The 24,102-nt window shown below is 37.2% G+C and overlaps 1 protein-coding gene and 1 non-coding gene across 3 annotated transcripts in view; one reads left to right on the top strand and one right to left on the bottom strand.

Annotated features, from left to right (window-relative positions):
* The window catches only part of LOC134750954 (rhophilin-2-B), a 173,330-nt gene that overhangs the window by 114,406 nt on the left and 34,822 nt on the right, over positions 1 to 24,102 (top strand). For both annotated transcript variants that reach the window (XM_063686239.1, XM_063686240.1), the window contains one exon: positions 21,650 to 21,766. In XM_063686239.1, the coding sequence (XP_063542309.1) occupies positions 21,650 to 21,766 (117 nt within the window). The remainder of the gene's footprint in view (positions 1 to 21,649; positions 21,767 to 24,102) is intronic.
* On the bottom strand, positions 11,694 to 11,766 carry Trnad-auc (transfer RNA aspartic acid (anticodon AUC)). The gene has a single exon. It is a non-coding gene; the product is annotated as a tRNA-Asp (tRNA).

Raw genomic sequence — 24,102 nt, 5'->3', positions numbered from 1 at the left:
CGACCGTTTACACAGCTATATCTCGACCAAATAGCTGAAAGAGAAACGTAATGGTGCCTTTCTTACGGCATAATTTGCTAGTTGGGCATGTTCTTTCCGTGTACCCTTCACATATATATTTATGAAAACTACGATGCCTATACATATTTTTGACGCCCTCTTTCGGTAACAACTCTAATACCAAACTGTCGTAACACCATACAAAAATGTTTATCACAACTTCTTTTTTATCACTTTTTAAAACAATACTTATCACACGGTATATTTAATGAAAAACCTACCTTAAATCCAAAACGACACAAGTCGTCTTTAATAACCACTGGATTTTAGTACCTAACCAGGTAGGAATAAGAAATATAATTTCTTGACTCGGCTCTCGGAATTAGCAATTCAATGCCGAATTATTAAATCTTCCGCTAGAGATACCATCTTTACGCTTTTTATATCTTCGTTTCATATCACATCCTAACGGGCCAATTCGAACAATGATCTAGATATCAACTAGATATCCACTAGATATGAAACAGAAACAAGTCATGTCTGATATTTCCGCGATTCCGAATGTCCTCTTGAACGATCTCTTTGATTTGCTTAAGATATTACTTAGACATCCAATGGATATCTGATGGATATCCCAAAACGTCACAATAATTGTAGCGTGAAATGACAATTGGTTTCTCGAATCGAACTGCAAAAGATAACTAGTTGAGAACTAAACTATAACGTATCTATTAGATCTCGTATTGTTCTCGTATCTAGTAATTATCACGTTGTTCGAATTGACCGGTAAGTTATACATTAAGGGGCCCACTGACTATCAGTCCGCCGGACGATATCGGCCTGTCAGTTAGAACAAAAATTTGACAGCTCCGAACAACTGACAGGCCGATATCGTCCGGCGGACTGATAGTCTGTGGGCCCCTTAACATACATAAGTACAATCAGCACCAAAAGTCAGCATCAGACTATGCGTCAAAAGTATCTAAAAACTCTCTAAAAACTTAATAAAAAGACATGTCTCAATATGTAGAACAATTAACTAGCAGCTTCCTCGCACAAAGAATAAGTATTGCGATACAGCGAGGAAATGCTGCCAGCATCTACGGCACCATGCCGCAGGGGAATAGTTTTTAGTTATTTATTTTAAGGACACTGTTTCATAACATAATCCTATATGATGGCTGTACAATCTACCTTGCCATCTAAGATCTCGCCTACACAATTTTCTTTTACATCTTGTCATTGTCATAAAAAATAAAACAAACTCTTCATTAACATAACATGTTTTAATTCCATAGTGAACCAGCCAACAAATCAAAATGACCGCGCGATTAAAGTCGTAAAAAGCATAAAAACCATAAAAATTCCAATTAGTGTAGTAACATGATATTTACCTATTGAAAACAGGCAATATCATACTGTATTTTTATCCGGTGGCAGATTGTGTCAATTAAGTTATAAATTTCATAAGAAATTATAATATGACGTTATACATACGTGTTAGTATTTTATACAATCGTGATATAATAGAGAGCTTTTCAGTCGAGTACCGTGTTTAGGCCACGAAGCTTGCTGAGTGGTCTAATGAAGGTACCAGTTTGAAAGCTTGATTATATCACTTGTATGTACTTTGTCTACGAGTCATCTAAAATAATACTTTTTCTACTATAAAACCTAAATAATTAAAGAAAACTAGGTAAGTATCTCAGTAGTACAAAAGATATCAACGCGTGCATAATATATGAATAGGTATTACGTGGGTATTACTCATGAAATAGTCGCGCGTTGGTGTCTTTTCCACTGGACCACGGCGCCACGTGATTGGTCAAATTCATTATAGTTGACTAAACCGTTTCGAAATGAATATTATAGTTGAGTTGGGAGCCCATACACGAAAAGTACCCATTACAGTTTGGTACACGAAATCTTAATTCGACCATTACAGTCGACGAGTAGAAAAAATATATTAAAAAATATTTAGGCATGCGTTTTACATATATGTATTGAGGCCTTGTCTTCGAATTCTAGGTTAAAATATGTATGTATACGAATTTAAGGTTATAAGTTTAACGGTAGGTCCTAAGGCCTGTTTCAGACGTAACCGTCACAATAACAATTTGATCAATATAATTTCATTAATTTTTTTGATTTATTAAATTAAATTAAATATTCGTTTACTTCAGGCCTGGGTGGGGCCCATAAAGGGACCCACTGTTTATCATTCCGCCGGACGATATCGGCCTGTCAGTTGTTCGGAACTGTCAAATTTTTCTTCTAACTGACAGGCTGATATCGATATATTATTAAAACAATCTTCTTCTTCTTCTTCAATTCTTAGTTATAAGACTTATAAGTTACACTTATCTGCGTAGGATCACTTTGTTAGTTGGGCACACATTTAAATTGATCATTTAATCAGATGGTGCGAAAAAAAATCTCGCCTGCACTCGCCTTTAACTTATAAAAAATCTTGCTACCATTTCTCGTTCCATATCTCACTCCAAGACTTATTAAAGCCATTATGCAAAACTCAATATAACGGCTTGAGCAATAAACATGTCCAATTAACATTACCGGGTATCGAACCCAGGGCGAACTAACGGGACTTGGCTTCCTGGTGCATTTACTTATAAATAGCACATCGCTTAGTGACCCGTACTGGGCCTTATGTATTGGGATTAAGGCTCAAATATATTCAGTTAACGATATGGAGGAAGGGACTAGAGTTAGATCAAGAAAAGTCTGCAGATATTTTGATAGCACACGCAGTGCCAGTGTTATTTATACGTCATAATTTCGTTTGACGTTTAAAATAACACTTGCACTGCGTGTGCTGTCAAAATCAATGCAGACTTTTCTTGGTCTAACTCTAGGAGCTCTTAAGAGAGAGAAAGCATCCAGTCCATAAATCTGTCACTAGACTTATATTGACCGGGATATAGACCGTGATTACCTTTTGTATTGTTTATGAGCTCCCGATATTTCGACGCAAAACAATACAAAAGGTAATCACCGTGGTTGCATCAAATACAGTGCTGCTACATAAATTAGAACCATATTAATAGGACGGTAAAATTTCTTTTTAAATGACTTTGCTCCCGTTCAGTCAGTAGCGGTAGCATTGGTAACCGCTGAACAAAAGAAACAAATGCTTTTTCCCCTCACTAGCTCGGAAAGTTGTCTTTTATCCTTTAAAAGAAGCGGGGAAAAACGCATTTTATCCACTAGTGGGGAAAGTAATTTGACCTTGGATGGAGCATGTTTAAGCAGCTTGACAGATAACAAAACGTAAAACGCTCATAATAATGATTCATTTGATATTAATTATCATTAAACAAATGGTTTGAGAATCTAATAAAAAATACCAAATTTAGCTTTATTTAATGATTTTATGTCATAAACCTTAAAGTTCCATAAGAAACGTTTGTTTTTTAATAATGATGTTAAATATAATTCTGAACGCACAAGTTGAGTCGATGCAATTTCAAAACGCATCATTGACATTTCATACGTCAGAAATGTCAACATTGTCAACAAAATTTTTACTTAAAAACTTCTCACGTAAAAATACAGAATTTCCAGAGTTTTTTGTTATAATATCGTAAAAAAATGAGTGATTTCAGTGATGAAGATGATCTAACGCCTGTGGATGTTGCACTTTCCTCGCTATAGTGAGGTGAAAAGTTTTATGTTACACACAGGTGCAAATGTATTTTACTTCTCGTGTGTTGAAACACTTGCTACGCTCAGGATTCGCTTGGTCGTGTTTCAATTCCACACTCGCGGGTAAAATACAACTTTGCACCCTTGTATAACAAATAACTATTGTTTAACAGATTAGAGTGCGAGGCGTAAAAATCATTTGAGAAAATTCATACTATAAGCACTCATGTTTGCTATAGAATTCAGATGCACGTTTTATTCGTAGGTAGCTTGCATGAATTATCCAATCTACAGCAAACCTACCAAAGCCTGACACTGTCTAATTTCCCTATTATCAAACAATTACTGCATTTCGAATGCGTCGAAGCGCGCGCGTTTCACCACATAAATACATACATTGCTGACCAATTAGAGTCCTTATATCGTTATAATAAGGTCCAGTATTAGTCAATTAAAAGAACGATTAATACTTACGGCCTTTTCACTAACCTATGATAGTCCTTAAGTCTTCATAATAAGGCTTATGATTAGTCAAACTAAATGATTAGTACGTTCGGCCCAGTAAAAGGTACATCTGATAGAAAGTTTTCACATGGCTTTCCTAGGAAACCTAGCTCGGAAACATTCAATATAATTGGCTTGAAATTAAGATAAACTAATTGTGAATAGTGTCTATTTTTACAAGCTTTTATTTACTTTCAACTGTACCGTTGTCTGTCTGTCTGTAATCAAATCTTGCAAGTTAAATTTGACCCACTTCCCGGTTTCCGATGCAATGGTCCCATAGTATAAAAAAGTTGCTCAGTATAATCCCAAAACCTCCCTGGCAACAGGAATGCACTTCTTTTTAGCCACCGTGTATACTGATCATTCATAATTTTTTTAAACAGGTTCGATAGCGACCTTATTTTATAACACCTGACACATCCATGACATTTGCCTGTACCGTTAGTACCGTTACTGATGTTATTATCATCCGATTAGGCACCTGGGTCTAAAAATAGCCTGGGTCTAGGTCGGGCAGCTGACCGTTCAGCTGCTAGTTGTGATTATAGGTTCCAGGCTCGATCTAGACGCTAGACAATGTCAGCACGTGTTGCCAATTAGGGTCGAGATGATTAATCGATGTATTTTAACTTATGCCGTCGGGTTTAGTACCGTCACAGAATAAATAATAGTACTATAGGTACAGAAATTCACTCATGACAGATATGACCGCTAGGTGGCGCAAGCGCGAGCAGGCGTCCGTTCCGTAGCGGTGCGCGGCAACTACTATGGCTAGACACCAAAATTGGTGTGGTCCGCATGTACTTGTAGCGACGCGACGAAATCGCGGAGTGAGCCACCTGGTACCGTCGCCATCGGATATATCGGAGCGGCCAAGGCACTCACAAGTATCTAAACACTCCTCTATTATCAGGGTGTTAGTGTATGTGATATTTGAGCAGCAGTTTCCACAGAGCGGTGCGAGGATGCGGAGCAATCACTTCCATTGCTAAGAACCAATAGAAATACTTCATTTATCTATCCTCGCTCAGCGCAGCTTTAGTGTACAATATTCTATTGGTTTTTAACAAGCACATCTCTCGCTATGCAAGTGCATTTTCGACTATTTTTGAGCACCGGCCGCTCCGATATATCTCATGCTCACTGTTAATTTGTTCAACACCAATAAAGTGAAGAATAGTTACATGGAGACTATATAAAGGAGCCAAATCTCTATGTATGAAAAATGTCCATCAAAAAACAGTAATTAGGCGGCGCCACCGTACACCGAAATACTACCAAAAACAACCTACGTAATTTGGTCGGGTTATTTGTTGGTTCATGTTATACTCATGTCCCAGAGCCTAACTGGCGCCACCGGAGAGATTAGGAACTATTATTTAAAGCTGAAAGCGGTCACTTTTGCAACAATTCTGCCATAAGAGATTGGCATCCTTTCTATACCATCCATAAATAGTTAATAAAGCTCATGTCACTGTCACACAATGCAAATGATCATAACGAACACACACATACACACATGCCATTCGACAGTCGACACCAATGTGGTTCGGAGAAATAATATATGGTTGTTTTTTTTATGAAATAGGAGGCAAACGAGCAGACAGATCACCTGATGGTAAGCGATTACCGCCGCCCATGGACACCCGCAACACCAGAGGGGTTGTAAGTGCGTTGCCATTGTATCAGATACACGTTACTTAACATGAAGAGGATAAAAACGGGACCCTATTACTAAGACTCCGCTGTCTGTCTGTCTGTCCGTCTCTTACCAAGCTACACTCATGAACCGTGATAGCTAGAGAGTTGAAATTTTCACAGATGATGTATTTCTAATCTGTTGCCGCTAACAACAAATATTAAAAACAGAATAAAATAAATATTTATGTGGGGCTCCCGTACAACAAACGTGATATTTTTATCGTTTTTTGCGTAATAGTACGGAACCCTTCGTACACTTAGCTGGTTTTTTTATGGATTTTTACACGTTTTCGGCAAATGCTATGAAAAAGATACATGGAAACTATATAGATTATGTTTGCACAAACAAAACCTTAAAAATATTTAGGTTGGTTCAATAGAAATAAATCATGATAACGTGTCTAAGGTTAACTGGAAGAGATCCCTTAAGGGATAAGTTCGCCTTTGTACAAATGATGCGTTTTTCTCGTGTTTTATGTTTATTTTTGTACAATAAGGAGTTTTTCTACTACTACTACTACTTCAGTTGTATAATACATAAAATCATTTGGGCTTGGGCCGCAGAGTGAGCCATAACATAATATACATAATATTTAAGATCTGGTTTACCAAACTAAATTAACATAACTCATTAATTTTATTAATAATCGTCATCTCTCGATGAAATATTTATAGATATAGTCAACCAATAAACGAAACAATACTGATTAAGGCTAAGAATCGTGAAGCGATCGTAAAATCCGGCAAAAAATCGATTTTTAATTAAAAACGGGACATTTACTGATAACTCGGAACGCAATTCGAACACTACAATTCAATTATGGAACATTCCATTAAGTTAAATATATTAATAACGGGTCACTCACGTGTTTTAAGTCGAAAACGCTCGACATGTTTCACTCCGTACCGAGGAGCGTCATCAGGAGGACTTAAAACACGTGAGTGACCCGTTATTAATATATTTAATATGTCTGTGTCTCACGGAAGTTTTGTTATTAAAATTCCATTAAGTTGTTTAAGTACCGGTTATTTATTTATTTATTGAAACTATGAAATTAAATGAAAAATTTAATGTACAAAAGGCGAACTTGATGCCATGACGCATTCTCTACCAATCAACCTTAGGGCAAAGCAGAAAAGATAGGTGGTGCATTTGAAACTAAAGAAAACGTTACCTCGTACAGACGCATTTTTTCTGAAGATTTGCAGGTTTAGGAGTTTTTTTCGTGACAAGGGCTGAAAAAAAATTCTAATGAAAAAAAAAGAAAAAAATAATAAAAATGATTTATTTATGTATCATAAATGCAGCTTATAATACTTCTAATACATGAAATAAATTGGGTTTGGAAGAGCTACACAAAGATAAGTCTGCATCAATTTTGATACCTAGCACACGCAGTGCAAATGTTATTTATACGTCATAATTTCCTAGAAGTTTGACGTTTAAAATAACACTTGCACTGCGTGCTATAAATAAAATAAAATAAAAAATTGTTTTTATTTCAGGCAAGCACCCATATAAAACACAGAATTACCTATAACATGGAGACTGTATAAAGGAGCCAAATCTCTATGTATGAAAAGTGTCCATCAAAAAACAGTAATTAGGCGGCGCCACCGTACACCGAAATACTACCAAAAACAACCTATGTAATTTGGTCGGGTTATTTGTTGCCTTATATGGTTCATGTTTTACTCATGTCCCAGAGCCTAACTAGCGCCACCGGAGAGATTAGGAACTATTATTTAAAGCTTAACGCGGTCACTTTTACAACAATTCTGCCATAAGAGATTGCGATCCTTTCTATACCATCCATAACCTATAAGATGAGAAGTGTAAAAAGTTAAAAGCTAGTCATTTAGTCATTTATTCAATATTGCATTGTCATGTACATAATAAGGCGTTAAATTTTATATAGCCAGTTCATGACACCCTGTAAGGGCACACAATAGTACAGTTTTTCTATTAAATATATTAATTCTAGTCTACATATTGTAATTAAGGTAACATAATAAAATTAACATATTAGCGTATCAGTGGTTTAGTAACCTATTAGTTAGTCTCATAAATTAATTTACTAACTTCAACAATAGCAACGTCAACAATGCACCGATATAATAATGTCTGATTGAATTAACTTGTCAAATTATTATAATTATTATTTATTTAATGAATGTCAATTAATATTTAAAGTGATGGCAGCAATATGTCAAGTTAACAGTCTTACACTAATTCGGTGTCATATTTATCTATCCAAATCGGTGCAGACTTATTTGGTCTAACTCTACCTTTATTTGATTTATTACATAATTATATTTTCATTTAGAATGTTTTTATTTTTGGGCCTTTTGTAGCAAGAGAACATAAAGTGTCTGGTGAAATAATATTTGAATTCAAAATGAGATCAAATAGGCATATGTGTAAATTCGAATCGGCGCCAGGACAATGCTATAAACGGATCAATAAAAATGTTAATCAAAATGATTTAGCGTCGATTTCATATTGTAATGTATTTCGTTTGATCCTTTCTACTTCTTTTTGAGTGGTTTATGTTATACTTACATACTTTAGGGCTGCCTCAAAGTCCTAAAATTATGTTTGGTTTGGTTATTTGTGGTATTTTCTATGAAAAGGGACCTTATTGTCGATGGCGCCCACGCCATTATTAACGATGTTCCGATATAAATACAATGCCGCGCGACGCTGTGCGGCGTAAGCGCCATCGACAATAAGGTCCCTTTTCATAGAAAATGCCCTATTTAGACAAATAAATATTTTGTTAGTGTCCAAAACAGCATTCGTTTGATTTTTCTCTCATTTTCAAATGTAATTTGTTTGCCGCGCCTAGTTCTTATAACAATAAAAAAACCGGCCAAGTGCGAGTTGGACTCGCGCACCGAGGGTTCCGTACTTTTTAGTATTTGTTGTTATAGCGGCAACAGAAATACATCATCGGTGAAAATTTCAGCTGTCTAGCTATCACGGTTCATGAGATACAGCCTGGTGACAGACAGACGGACAGCGGAGTCTTAGTAATAGGGTCCCGTTTTTACCCTTTGGGTACGGAACCCTAAACATCGACATAAAGTCAAACGAACGAACATACCTACATCAAATTATGTAAAAATATTTTCCATGATATCAATATCCAGAGAGGAAAATGGGGACTATACGTTTGTATGTAGAATCGGTCGTGCCCTTTCCTCTTAAGAGTCCCCGGCAAGCTCAGTTATCCATACACACGTAGTTATATACGCTCTCATTTTAAAACGACTAGCTAGATTGTTCTGAAATAGGATAGTACTTACAATAGGATCAGGTATATCTAGGTCTGCAATTAGTTTATGTAGCTTCAGATACCATAGTAAAAAATACAGCGAATTTAAGTTTTTTATACAAAACTTGTTTATGCTCTATTTCGATTGTTTTTACTAGAGCTATATAAACCCACACATGGAATACTGTTCTCATCTATGGGCAGGGGCACCCCAATACCAGCTTCTCCCTCTGGACCGCATCCAGCGAAGAGCGACTCGAATTGTCGACTGCCAGCGTATTTCGGAACGGCTTGACTCCTTGGCGCTGCATAGAGATGTGGCCTCGCTCTGCATTTTCTATCGCGTGTATAACGGGGAGTGCTCCGAGGAATTGTTCGGATTAATCCCTGCCGCTTCTTTTCGCCATCGCCCTACGCGACAACATTACCATCTTCACCACTTAGATGGTTGGCAGTCCTCAACTGTGCGTTTCTCTAGAAACTTCCTGCCTCGCACAGCTAAACTGTGGAATGAACTGTCGCCTGCGGTATTTCCAGATCGATATGACCTTCAAACCTTCAAGAAAAGAGCGTATTCCCATCTTTAAGGGCGGCAACGCACTTACAACCCCTCTGGTGTTGCGGATGTCCATGGGCGGCGGTAATCGCTTACCATCAGGTGATCCGTCTGCTCGTTTGCCTCCTATTTCATAAAAAATAAAAAATAAATAAAAAATAACTTCAGACCTAGATATACCTCATGTCATTGTATGTGCAAAGTTTTATTACAATCCAACACGTAGTTTTAAAATGAGAACGGAACTCCGTTTGTATGGGAAGGTGAAATTCTTCCGAGCTTGCCGGAGACTTACGGCACAGATTACTTACAGGCCAATTCGAACAATGATCTAGATATCAACTAGATATCCACTAGATATGAAACAGAAACGATAACGAGATATTTAAAAAAGTCATGTCAAATTTGACATTTCCGCGATTTCGAATGTCGTCTTGAACGATCTATTTGATTTGCATAAGATATTACTTACAACTGGTTTCTCGACAATTGGTTTCTCGAATCGAACTGCAAAATGATCTCGTATTGTTATCGTATCTAGTGATTATGACCGGTTAAACAACATCTTTGCTCCCTGGTTAACTAAATAGCTATTTCTGTGATGTCACATAAAAGTAAGAATCAGACCTATTTCTAAAAGACCTACCATGATTGCTATCTGTACATAAAGTTTTATTACAGAATGTCAATACATACACATTAATACCCTATTAGTGAACCAATTAAGTCTTCAACTATCAAGAACTACCGTGCATTTTACGTAAAAACTTCTAGTAAAATATACCGTCATTCCATTATCGACTTTATTGATACGATTTACAGTTCTTTTTTCAATTCGCAATTTATTATTCGAAAAATTCTATAAGATTTTAAAGTGCCATTGCAATTTCAACCTAATACCACAGGGCGGACACGCTATACATCAAAAATCACTTGCGTTTCTATGTGGGAACGGCACGTCTGTACACGTGGCATGCGTCATAGTGTGAGTAAGTTGCTTAAAAATAGTACTGAGCGGCCGGCAAACGGCCGTCAATCTGCTGTCGCGGGGCGAGGTACTTCGAATCGGGGCGGGGCGGTGTGTGGCCGTTCTGTATGATAATACTTACTTATTCTGTGCTAATACTTCAAGAATAATAGTTGTAACTTGTGAGTCGTCGTCAATAGAACTTGCAAATAATGTCAACAAACCATTTTACTTTTATTACTTCGTAATCTCGCTCTTTAAAAGGACAACCATGACCTTATCAACAGTTTATATACTTAAATATTTTATTTATATAAATTTTTAGTTAAATTAAATGTTAATTATTAATATTTCAGGGAAAATAACCTTGGTAAAAATGTTAGGTTGTGTCAAACGCTTACAAAATCTGTCATATTTGAACAAGTTTTTTGGGAACAAATCAAATTATTTTATTAAATATTTTGATTTGTTTTTTTTAAGTAGTCACACTACTATATATAAATTAAAAACTGTAATAGATGTCATATATTAAAGAAAAAGTGACGAAGCCCTCCAGTGAAGGCCGGATACGAACCGGCGTCTTTAGCTATCGCGGCTAACGCCATGAACCCCTAGGCCACCCCGCCACGGCGGTGCCCGTCCGAATTTCTCGACTATATGCCATCTTAGTAAGACTAGGCGTCTTTGACCAGCTCTAAGGGCAAGCAGTGCGTGCTTGCACCTCCTAAACTAACTCCTTACGGATTTACGTTGTAGCGAGAGAGACTGTCTTATTTGTTTACATTATTGCAATTTCTATTTACGAGGACTTTATTTAGAATAGCATAAGATAGGTATAAAACAAAATAAAATTGTGATCTACGTATTGAAAAAAAAGACGTGAAATCTGTTGAATTCTAGATTTTAAGTAGTCTTAAGGTTGAAATTAAAATGTGTTGTTAATGAATTAATTTTTAACAAGCAGAAACGTCTGCGATCGATGCTATTAAGCTTAGAATAAATTTAAAAGTTGAAAAATTACTGCCTTGGGTGAGACTTGAACTCACGGCCTCTGGATCGATACTCCAGCGCTCTGCCAACTGAGCCACCAAGACCTCATCCATAGTCAGCAAATCTTCCCAATATATGGGTCTAGGGGACCCTAGCGATGTCTACCGTAAGAGTGTTACACTTCTAAAACGGCCACCGGAGTTCCAAGTCATATTGGAATATTGGAAATTCACCCATTCTAAATTAATTTTTAATATTACTAAATCGGTAGATATCGCTAGGGTCCCCTAGACCCATATAGTGGGAAGATTTGCTGACTATGTATGAGGTCTTGGTGGCTCAGTTGGCAGAGCGCTGGAGTATCGATCCAGAGGCCGTGTTGTTAATGGTTTTTAATACATTACGTTTTTGCGTTTACGAAATCAGATGGAAATAAATGGTAGTGCAAGAAGTGTATTAATTCAGTCGGGTAGATATCGTTGAATTATTTATTGCGATGTTTTTTAAAGAATCAGTGTGGCGTGACAGAACTGTGCCAGTGAGGAAAATATGCGAACGTGGACAAACTTGTTTTTCTGGCACTTGAGCGGTAATCGTAGAAAATCACGAGTCTTGCAACTATGTTATAAGCTTTACTTAAAACTGCCGTTAATTTGAAAATTATAATTCACAATGTTTTCGTTCACCGAAAGCTATAGTTGTAACGAAGAGGATATAATAAGAGCGGTACTGTCATAGTAAATTTTGTAACCACAGTAAATTCACTGCCATCTATCGACACACGATTAAAACTAAAAATGAAGATGTATAAAAATACAAAATTTTGATCCATGTTCTTTTACTGATATGCGTTAAATTTTTTAATAACAAACGAAACCGTCAACGCCATCTATCCGAGAGTAGGCCAAAGGTAGTGGCGCCATCTGATCGAGAATCAAATTTTCTTGATTTTCGAGGCACGTTTTTTCCTTAGACTGTATCCATCTATTACGGATTTATATCTATCTTTGGTAGTAAGTATCAAATGATATTTTTTTTAATTTTTTATTTAATCTATATTAAAATCTTACATTACATCAAATAGAAAAGTGCCGTGAAACCCTATCGGGTTTGTATCGACACTGCATTCGTGGATACATTTTACATTTAAACATTGTTGTGGTACATAGGAAAAACAAAAAAATATTTAGTAGGTACATAAGTTCCAAAATACTTATTGGTAGCCGGGATTTCAAACCGCGACCTATGGATAGAAAGTCGAACGTCAGACCCACTCAGCCTCCTTCTTTAAAAAAAAGTAGTCGATAAGCAAATAAAATGTATTCTATTTTATTCTAAAGTAATCGGCCACAAGCTCCGTCCTCTTAGCTTTAAAAAAACTGTAATCCACATCGGTTGTATCTCAAATATAACCTTTTCCTGATATTCCAGTGATAATGTTTATAATATTGCTATTGCATTGCCATTACGTTATCTATTATAAAATTTATAACCAGCCAGACGCGGAAGTTCAGAGAAAACGATCTGCAATTCATGCGCGCGCGTCTGCATTGCAATGCATAGCTGTACTTTATGCATATACATGCGGAAATATGCTTATGTTCGGTGGTGCGTAAGGTTCAGTAGCCCTTAAGTTACGGACCACAACGGACAAAAACATCGTATATCAGTAGTAAAACCTACTATACCAGTGATCCCTTAGTGTAGTAATGGGCTGGCTAAGCTCCAAAATTATGATTTCGATACCTCGACGACTATATATATGACGACTATATATATACGACGACTATAGATACGACGACGACTCCCCAAACAATGGAACACATGTTATCTTGCCCAGCGTGCCCGCATTCCTGCTCTGAGCAGGATCTCCGTGATGCGACGGACAGGGCGATAAATGTCGCTGCCTTTTGGTCCCGCACAGTCTGAAAGTCTAAAACCATCGAGAAAAAGAAGATTTCGATAATCTGAGCCACCAGCATGTGTATCCGTGGGACACGGCACAGATTCAAATCCATCCAACATTTCTTCGGTTCCAATGACGATGCAGCCCTACCCAACCCGTCTACCTCTAACCTGTACCAAAGATAGATATAACTCCGTAATAGATGGATACAGTCTAAGGAAAAAACGTGCCTCGAAAATCAAGAAAATTTGATTCTCGTTCAGAGGGCGCTACTAGTTTTGGCCTACAGTCGCATAGATGGCGTTGACGATTTCGTTTGTTATTTAACAATTTTAACGCATATCAGTGAAAGAACATGGGTCAAAATCATAAAAATAATTAATGCAAATAAAAAAAATCATTTATCTATATTTAAATACATTTTATCGTATTTTTATAAATCTCCATTTTTAGTTTTAAAGTGTGTACTATGACAGTACCGCTCTAGTATAAGTTACTCTATGCCTGTACTAGCGTCGTTTTCTTGTCGTTGTCTCATTTCTGTTTTTTTATAATTTTACATTTTTGATCAATAAATGTTATATCCTCAAAAAAAAACTATACCAGTGATAGTGTTAAAACTGAGTTAAAAGTCCCCAGCAAGCTCGGTTCTCTATACAAACGTATTTACGCTCTCATTTCGAAATAACTAGATTGCTCTGAAACTTTGTACTTACAATAGGATAGGTCTCCTGTAATTAGTTTACGTAGCTTCAGATACCATAGTTAAAATAAATTATTGGCTAGAATTTCATTTTTGGTACAAGCTTTTATCGCTATTCTTTTCACAGGCAACTTTAACTCATCGAGACAATTAGGTTGCGTTGTTTTATCACAGAGTTCATATTCTGTCTCCATTAGTTCTGTCATTAGTTCTGTAGTTCATTAGTTCTGTCTCCATCATCAGATCAGCTCGATGGTACCATAATATTGCATTGTCACAGATAATGTCACGTATATGTTTGTATATCCATCGTAATAAAGAATTATATTGTACGGTTGGCCAAAGTCAGAATTATAATTTAAGAAACAATGACAAACTAGCACTGCCTGCCTCTAGTTATGCACACTTCAACAAAAGTTTAAGTAGTATTGCAATTAAAATATATAATAAGTTGACCAAAGATATAAGGGACTGTGACGATATGAAACTATTTGACATGAAAGTGAAAGAATATTTTATAAATAGGCCATATTATTCAATCGACGAATACTTTGCTAATGTATTAAATTAATTTGACATATCTCCATCCATATTTAAATTTTATGTCTACTGTAATTTGTGTTCTGTTTGTTTTTATCTGTGTTATTTTGTAATTTGTAATTTAAGTGAATTGAACTGTATTTGCATGCACGCAACTGTGCTTATAGCAAATAAATATTTGATTGATTGATTGATTGAATGTATATCTGTTGCCGCTATAACAACAAATACTAAAAAGTACGGAACCCTTCGTGCGCGAGACCGACTCGCACTTGGCCGGTTTTTCTCATCGTCGAACCACAGATTACTATTTTTTCTACTCGTCGACTTGTAATGGTTGAATTAAGATTTCTTATACAAAACTGTAATTGCGTACTTTTCATTAGCTCCCAACTCAACTATAATATTCATAAGCAAACGCTGTAGTCAACTATAATGAATTTGACCAATCACGTGGCGCCGCGGTCCAGTGGAAAAGACACCAACGCGCGACTATTTCATGAGTAATATTCATATATTATGCACGCGTTGATGTCTTTTGTACCACTGAGATATTTATCAGCTCTCTATTATATCACGATTGTATATAATACTATTCTGAAACCCTTTAAAATATGTTTAAACCACCAATCCTCAACCCTGATTTTATTCAATCACCTCTATTTATATACGACAATAAATCAGTGCTCTACATACTAAATCACACTATCTTCCATCTGAAATGTTTATATTCCACCGAGGCACGCAGGTCGTTAATATGAGTTATAGGATCGCTGATTGAAATAATCCTACTGCAATAGACATTTCAATCCTACTGCATCACTGTTTAATTAAGAATAAGAATAAGAATAAGAATAAATTTATTGAGAATAATTAGAAAGTGGCATGCACAAAAGGGTGTCCGGTAAGCCCCAAACTAGGCTGAGCCTGTATCTTGGGACTCACCAAAACAAAAAGAGTATGTAACGGAACATTGGACAAATTAAATCTAGATAACTTAAAAATTATGTGTGAGAATGGGTGATAAGGTGGTAATGGGTTGTGCTTGTGAGGGTGTGTATGTGAATGTTAGTGTGTGTGTGAGTGTGTAAGGTGTAGTGTAGGAGAGCGAAGCGAGAAAAGATAAAATTAGAAGACAGGTAGACTAAAAGCTCATATCATCATATCATTTAATCCATTGTAATCATGTTCATTTGTACATACTGGTCTTACATATTGGTCAAGTAGGTACATGATACCCTGCTAGGGTGTACAATATTGGATCTTAAACTACTTATTTTGAACTTATACCTAGTTTTAATTTCTTATATAAACTTTTAAATAAAATAAAATTAAGTGTCAAAAAAAATAACAATAATAATAAGGTAAAAACTAATTCATGCATTAATCATTAATAATCATAAATTATAGTCATACTCATACTCAAATGAAATTTAACAATAAATATAGTTTATTAAATCAGAATAATAATAGGTAGTAGGTACAGATGTCATTTCTAAACTAAACGATAAAGTACAATTAAAGATATTACAATTAAAACATTACATTAAATGTCATCATAATTACATTACAATACTATTTTACAATCACAAATTAACCTAAGACCCGTTCTGTGGCATGCCGGGTCCAAAAGTCCCCATCACACTCGCAGCGTTGCCGCGCTGTATGGCAATGGAGACTTGTTGGACAAGCCAAGACCCAGATCGGGGATCGCTCCCCCTCTCTCTCAGCCGCCGACCCAGTTCTCTGAACAATTCGGACGCCTCGCTGCACCATCGTCCGGCTGTTTCGACAGCAACGGGCACAAAATCGTACGCCCCCTGTAACCCGGAGTATTTGGCATGCTTATTTTTGGCGGCAATTTCTGCCGCTGAACCTGCCGCTTTTACCGTGTGTCTTAGATGGGACGCAGCAAATGTGCTAACACATGTTGCAATAAATTATTAATACACATTGTCCGATGCGATATCGGATGTAGGATCCTACATCCCCGTAGTCAGGCCGCGGGGGCGTGCCCGGGCGCCGTGTTTAGCGGTCACGCACACAAGCATTATGCCTACACATACGCACACAAACAAATATTATCGGTCCGACAGCTGACGGGGAGCTCCGACATGGCTGAATATATCGGAAGCGTCTTTCCGATATCGGATGTCGGAAGGCACCTATGACAAAAACAGCTGCAGGAGAGTGCCAATGGCATTAAGTGCGCCTTTTTTGTTATTTATCGTTTTTTTAGTAATAATGATTTATTAAATGCATAAATAAATACAGAGAAACACATATCTTACATTTTACTTCCTTCCGACATCGGATCGGTCAATGGAAATGCTCTTAGGTTGACTTTCCACTAAGGCGGAGTGAGACGCGCTGGAATCAATGCTGCACTCTGGTGGCAGAACATTGCAGTAATATCCCCTATTGTCTTGTTGGCTAGCCCCCCTAAATTCACTGCACCTTAAATCATAAGTCACCCAAGGGCCAGCTCTGTATGCAATACACAAGATACGTCGGGCGTACGTGGAAAGGGTGGACAAGTACTGATCGTGTGATTTGTGTTGAAATGGCGCCAAAACTGGACTTCTAAGAACTGACAATTGACAAGATGATAGGCTTGATAGGTTAAAATGTAAAACTTCTACGCGCTGTAAGTTCTTCGTATTACAATTTCTAGCAACGATAACTGTATCAGATAGATGAGTTACTTGAATGTTCATTTCAAAAAATGTTAATATATTTATTTGAGACTAGAGACAGTAGCGACAGCGACCCGCCCGGCTTTGCACGCGTAGTTCATTAATTTACACAAAACCTTTACAAATTATACATATAAACCTTCCTCTTGAATCACACTATCTATTAAAAAAACCCGCATCAAAATCCGTTGCGTAGTTTTAAAGATCTAAGCATACATAGGGACAGACGGACAGACAGCGAAAAAGCTAATTTGTTTTATACTATGTAGTGATTAAAACATATTTAAGTTACAAACAAACTATACATATATATAAAAGTACTTTTAATAAAAATTAAAAACTAATCTAAATTAAAATACATCTAAATATCTTAATGAGGCCCTCGCGGCATTGTACCAAAGATGCTGGCAGCATTCCCTCGCTGAATGTAAATACTAACTGTCTATAGACAGTTGAAATTTTCACAGATGATGTATTTCTGTTTATGCTATAACAACAAATACTAAAAAATAAAATAAAATAAATATCTAAGTGGGGCTCCAAACAAACGTGATTTTTTTGGAACCCTTCGTGCGCGAGTACGAATCGCACTTGGCCGGTTTTTAATACGACATTTAGACAAAAACTTTCAATTAATATTAACTGGCCGTTCTTGTTTTCTTAAACACAATTTTTTTTTCTTATTAAAAAATTAAAAATGATTTATACAGTAACAACAAGCATTTTGTTAACATAATTCAGATTGGTGCCCCTTTTTAAATATAGAAATACCTGTGTTAAGGGTCCCCGGCAAGCTCGGTTCTCCATACAAACGTAGTTACGCTCTCGTTTTAAAACGAGTAACTAGATTGCTCTGAAACTTGTTACTTACAATAGGATAAGGTATATCATTAGTTTATGTAGGTTCGGATACGATAGTTTAAAAAAATACAGCGAATAAATTTTTCATACAAAACTTGTTTTGGCTCTATTTCGTTTGTTTTATATACTAGAGCCTATATAAAATAATTACAGTTATATCCATTACAATCCAACATGTAGTTTTAAGATGAGAACGAAACTCCGTTTGTATGGGAAGGTGAATTTCGGCCGAGCTTGCCGGGGACTCTTAAGGAACACCGCTCTGCCTTAGTGATTACCTAAAAGTACTAATGTCAAACTAAACTTAATTATTAATTCATTACGACCCAGATAATATCGCCTCGTTTTAAAAATGGTCCCATTAAATTTGCATCTATTATGAAACTGTTAGATAACTATAATATTATTGGGTGTCCATAACTGATTGCATTCTGCATAATAATGCAATGTATCATCATGTGTGGCTGTGGACAGGTTGTGCATATTAAATGTGTATTTGATGTCTTTATCTGTCTGTCGATTTTCTTTTTGAACTGTACCGAAAACAAAACGGGAAATAAGGCATGTTTTCAATATACCAAGATTTATTAAAGAAAACTTTTTTTACAAATTAGGCTCGAAAGAGCTCGTGATTCCAAGTATAAATAACAAACTATGGGCTTTGAAAGCTGTACACCTCGCGAGCTTACATCTGAATAAATGTATGAGTCCGCATTTCTAAAAATTCTATTTCTAAAACTGAATCAATAAAAATCTATTTCATTATTGAACCCGCTAACAAAATTTCTCAACAATCGGTTGAGACGTAGGTACATCCGGAGTTCCGGAGATAACGAAAGCATTTTTTCCCAAGCTGAAGCGGAGACCTTTGCTAAAGCTCGGTCAAAAATTCCAATTCAAAAAATTCGGTCAATTTCATTTTGCTGGGACGTCAGTTAGCCGCGACCACGACCAGTGAAACCTGTGTCGAAACGTTGGTAAAAGGTAACCAAATTAATTCGCGATAGACTCGATTATAAAGATGATTGTAGAAAAATTCCAAGTTTGAAAAAAGTGTAATATACAACTTTAAGAGTTCCGCTCTCATTTTAAAACTACGTGTTTGATTGTAATGAAACTGCACATACAATGACATGAGGTATATATTATCTAGGTCTGAAATTAGTTTATATAGCTCCAGTTTATAAAACAAACGAAATAGAGCAAAAACAAGTTTTGTATGAATAACTTAAATTCGCTGTTTTTTTTTTACTATTGTATCTGAAACTACATAAACTAATTACAGACATAGATTTACCTTATCCTATTGTAAGTACAAAGTTTCAGAGCAATCTAGCTAGTCGTTTTAAAATGAGAGCGGAACTACGTTAGTATGGAGAACCGAGATTGCTGGGGACCCTTAAATAAAATAGTCCATTTGACTTAAATCTATGACATTCCGTCTTACTAATCATCTACGTCCATGCTCGCTTTCACTGCTAACGGCCATATTCGTGACATTGCTCGTTATGACATGCGTGCATGAGAACACGATTTATTATGAAATTGATGCGTTTTTTACTGTGATCATGATGTGTGATGGATGTGTGGGATTGGTATAAAGTAGGGCATGTTTATATCACAGAACTTACTGCTTTGTCTCACTTACTAACCTTAAAAAATATAGAAGACCTCAATGGATGACTCACGCTAGACCGGGCCGGACGGTCATTTTCTGTGACGGCTGATCTGTGATCACGTGGTGCTTTCCGTAGAAAACGAAGCGCCGGAAGCTCCGGCCCGGCCCCGGCCCGGCCCCGGCCCGGTCTAGCGTGATTCATCCTTTATACCTACCTATTGCAGAGGCACTCTAAGAAACTATAAAAAATACCCAAATCACTATATGTAGTTGTGCCTATAAGTAATATTGGATAAGTTCTATAGATATCTTAAAAATCACATTATCCAGCTGTGACCTGTTAAGAATATCTCAAATCGGCCCAACCGTTTTCGAGAAATTAATTAATTAATTAATTAATTAATTGTCTTATCTATATACGCGATACACATGTGCATAGAGGGGTATTGGTGCCTACACTTATGTATGGTAGCGAAAGTTGGGTATGGCAGAAGAGGCATCAGAGCCAAGTGAATGCAGTGGAAATGAGAGCGTTGAGAAGTGTGTGTGGTGTGAGATTACAAGATAGAATTAGGAACAGTGTGATAAGGGAAAAGTGTGGACTGAACGAAGATGTAGTGACAAAAATTGAGAAAGGTATGTTGAGATGGTTTGGACACGTAGAAAGAATGAGTGAAAGAAGGCTAACAAAGATAGTGTATAAGGGAGAGGTAGAAACGGGAATTGGAAGGGGCAGATCTCGGCGGACTTTCTCCGATCAGATCGGGGAAATCCTGAAGAAAGGCCAGGTCAAGAGCACCCTAAACCGGCGAGCGTGTATGAGGAATGTTATGAAAGTGAAGGAAGCGAAAGAGGTATGCCAGGATCGTAGCAAGTGGAAATCCGTGATCTCTGCCTACCCCTCCGGGAAATAGGCGTGATTGTATGTATGTATGTATGTATGTACATATGGGTATATCAAAATAAACAAAAACGTAAGTCACATAACATACCGGGTTGTGTTGTAGATTCAGTGGGGCACTAGGCGTTTTGAAAATAGTTATAACATACCAACCATGTTTAGTTCATTTTAGATTCCATCAACTCTTAATAGTTCTTACACCCTGGCGGGTGATACGAGTAGCTCTGCGTGCACGCGCAAGGGCAAAATCCGCTTTTAAAGTGCCTTGCCAATTACAGTGACTACGTCAGCCATTTTCGGGCGCACGAGCGCCGAGCAAACTAGGAGTCGAAGTAGTCGCCATTGCCGAAATCGGCCGGAAGGATCATTCATCCATTCAAAAAATATATAAATTTCGGACGATACAATCCATGTTTTGTTAGTTACAAATATACTTAAATTACTATGTTAGTACCTAAACTAAGATGTTGGGAGGTCCAGTGCCTAATTAGTGCACTGTCCCATCTCCCTGCCACGACGGCGACGGCCAGGAGACTGTGGCGGCCGTCGCGCACCCTTCGGAGCGTCGCGGCGCAGCGCTTGCGCAGCGTCGAGTGGAAACCATCCACATGCGCGTCGACGAACATGCCCGACGCGCTGCAGTATCGCGGCAGCCGCAACGTCGCTGTACAAAGTGTATACATGTTCGCTTCTGCTCCGCCCTCGCCTCCTAAATGATGGGCAAACATACGTATGATTAACAAACTGTTTTCTTTTTTTCAGGGCTCGGACCCTCGCGTGGCGACGTGCCGCGGACGCCTGCAAACGCGACGCTGCCAGCTCAACCAGGAAATCAATAAGGAGTTGAGATTGCGAGCTGGTGCCGAAAACTTATTCAAGGTAAGCAAGTTAACATTTCCTAAGGCTAATGATTTTTTTACCACAATAGCATCTAAATTATCATCTGCCAGTTTCAATCGTGATGCGACGACTTACATTTTATTTTTCGTGTTTGGGTGGCTACCGTTCCTCTACCCATCAATGGAGCAGCAGCTGACGTCAACGAGGGTTCATTACACATCTGCATTAACCATTTTACGAATGTCCGCCCGGGAATCCCGAAATACTATTAATCATGGAAATCTAGCTGTCCTAAGGCTCGCGGTCGCTCCTAAATTTAAAATGAGCTAACTTAAGGTTTTAAGGCACTCCCTCAAGGACCCATTAATTTTTTCCACACTGTATAAGTGACAAAAGAACTTACATGATGAATTAGAAAGCAACAGTTAGGATTCTAGGTTCTATTTAGCACCGATTGAGACTTAGACGCCTATACAACAAAATTATACATTACAAGCCGCACCTATCATTCAAGCTAGGAATGAGGCTGCATGTAAATTTCCCTGCCTACAATAGAAAGTTCATCCAATGCCTGACTGTGCTATTGTGGGACATGACTATGAGGTATCGTACATTTGAGGAAGGTACTTTTGAGAATTGAGTCATTGTTAGGTACAATATAGTTGGCGAAAAGGAGGTCCTATTGGTGCGTATTTAAGGTTTTTATGATAGGACTTTATGATATGAGGAAAATAAGTAGATTTCAATAGAATGTCTTTTAGAAAGCGGAAAATGTTTTAACAAATCGGTACACGGCGGAAAGAAATTTGAACTTAAAATAGAATTACATAAGGTTTAAATTTCTTCCATTTTTTCCCTTGACTATATTATCTTTAACAACATAGCTTCCGATACACGAATGACACTTCGCTCGATACAATTAATTCCCAAAGTAACCTCTAACTGGACTTTTAATCCAACTTTACTCGGTTATTTATTATGTGATACTATAAACAAAAAAAAAACAAAAAACAATCTTAACTTGAGTAGTAATTTCATAACTTTCGAATTTCGATATTGTAAGGTAACGTTTTTAAAATAAATAAAAATCGACAAAATTCGATCAAAATTGACACTTGAGCCAGCGCATGATCTTTTCCGTTCTTTCTTGCGAAATGTGACAGTGACAGCGGCAAACCGATGGAACGGCCTATATTATCACATGCCCTTCCCTCTATTACAGACCATTTATGGTGTAGCTGTCACTATCTTTGTACATTCCCTAATGTACAAAGATATAAGTGACCGCATTCTCAAAAACTTGAACTCATAAAAGAACTGTTACAAAATTAACATCACCAGAACAAAGAGAGACAACGCAACACCAAAATCGGCTTAAAACTGCCGAAATCCGGTAATTATGGTATCGCATGATACCCATCTATCAAATAATCCGAATTTAACCTAATGCCTATGTCACAGATTACCTCTCAGAGTATCAGACTCCGCATATAGTATTTACGAAATCTCGCGGTCACCATACTCGGGCAGTATTCTACGTAAAATTCTACGCTCGAGACGCACCACTACGTTACATTACATTCTACACAATTTTATACTACAACAGCTCTTGTTTAAGCGGCTTTTATATAGAATAGAATAGAATAGAAATAATTTATTCGTTAGCACACAAATAGAAAGTTATACAGAACAGAGAAACATAAATAAAAGAAAAAGTGCCACGAAATGGTCTCACCTCAGCATGTTGCTGGCGACTTCCAGCGCTGATCTTCCGGTGAGACCATCCGGTGAAACAATCACGACAGGTAACAAGAAAAACAACAAAATTAATATATAATATAACATACAAAAGACAGAGACAGAGATAAGTTAAAAATACATATTACAATAGACACTATTATTACGTACAGCTGTTATATCCGACCGAACTCAGCTTGGCCGTACATTATGCCTAAGATTATAACTAGCGCCATGCGGCAGATACGCAAACTAAACTAAACTACGAGTATTTTACGAGTACACCTTTCTGATTTCATTAAGCGAATTTTACGATTCAAATAAATAAATAATATTTATTATTAATTTTTTCGGACTATACAATCTTTCTTATTACAAATTATCATACAGAACGGCCACGCACCGCCCCGCCCGATTTGAATTTCGCCCCGCGACAGCAGATTGACGACCTTTTGCCGACCGCTCAGAACTTACTCACACAATGACGCATGCCGCGTGTACAGACGTGCCATTCACACATAGAAACGCAAGTGATTTTTGCGTGTCCGCCCTGGGCTCGTGGTAGCCGTGTTGGACGCGATGTTTGACCATTTAGCATGTCGAATAAGGCCCCAGTTTGTAAATAGTAAGTGATCTGT

This window comes from Cydia strobilella, chromosome 21, assembly GCF_947568885.1.
Source record: "Cydia strobilella chromosome 21, ilCydStro3.1, whole genome shotgun sequence".
NCBI classification, from domain to species: Eukaryota; Metazoa; Arthropoda; class Insecta; order Lepidoptera; family Tortricidae; genus Cydia; species Cydia strobilella.
This window is presented reverse-complemented; position numbering and strand designations above follow the sequence as displayed.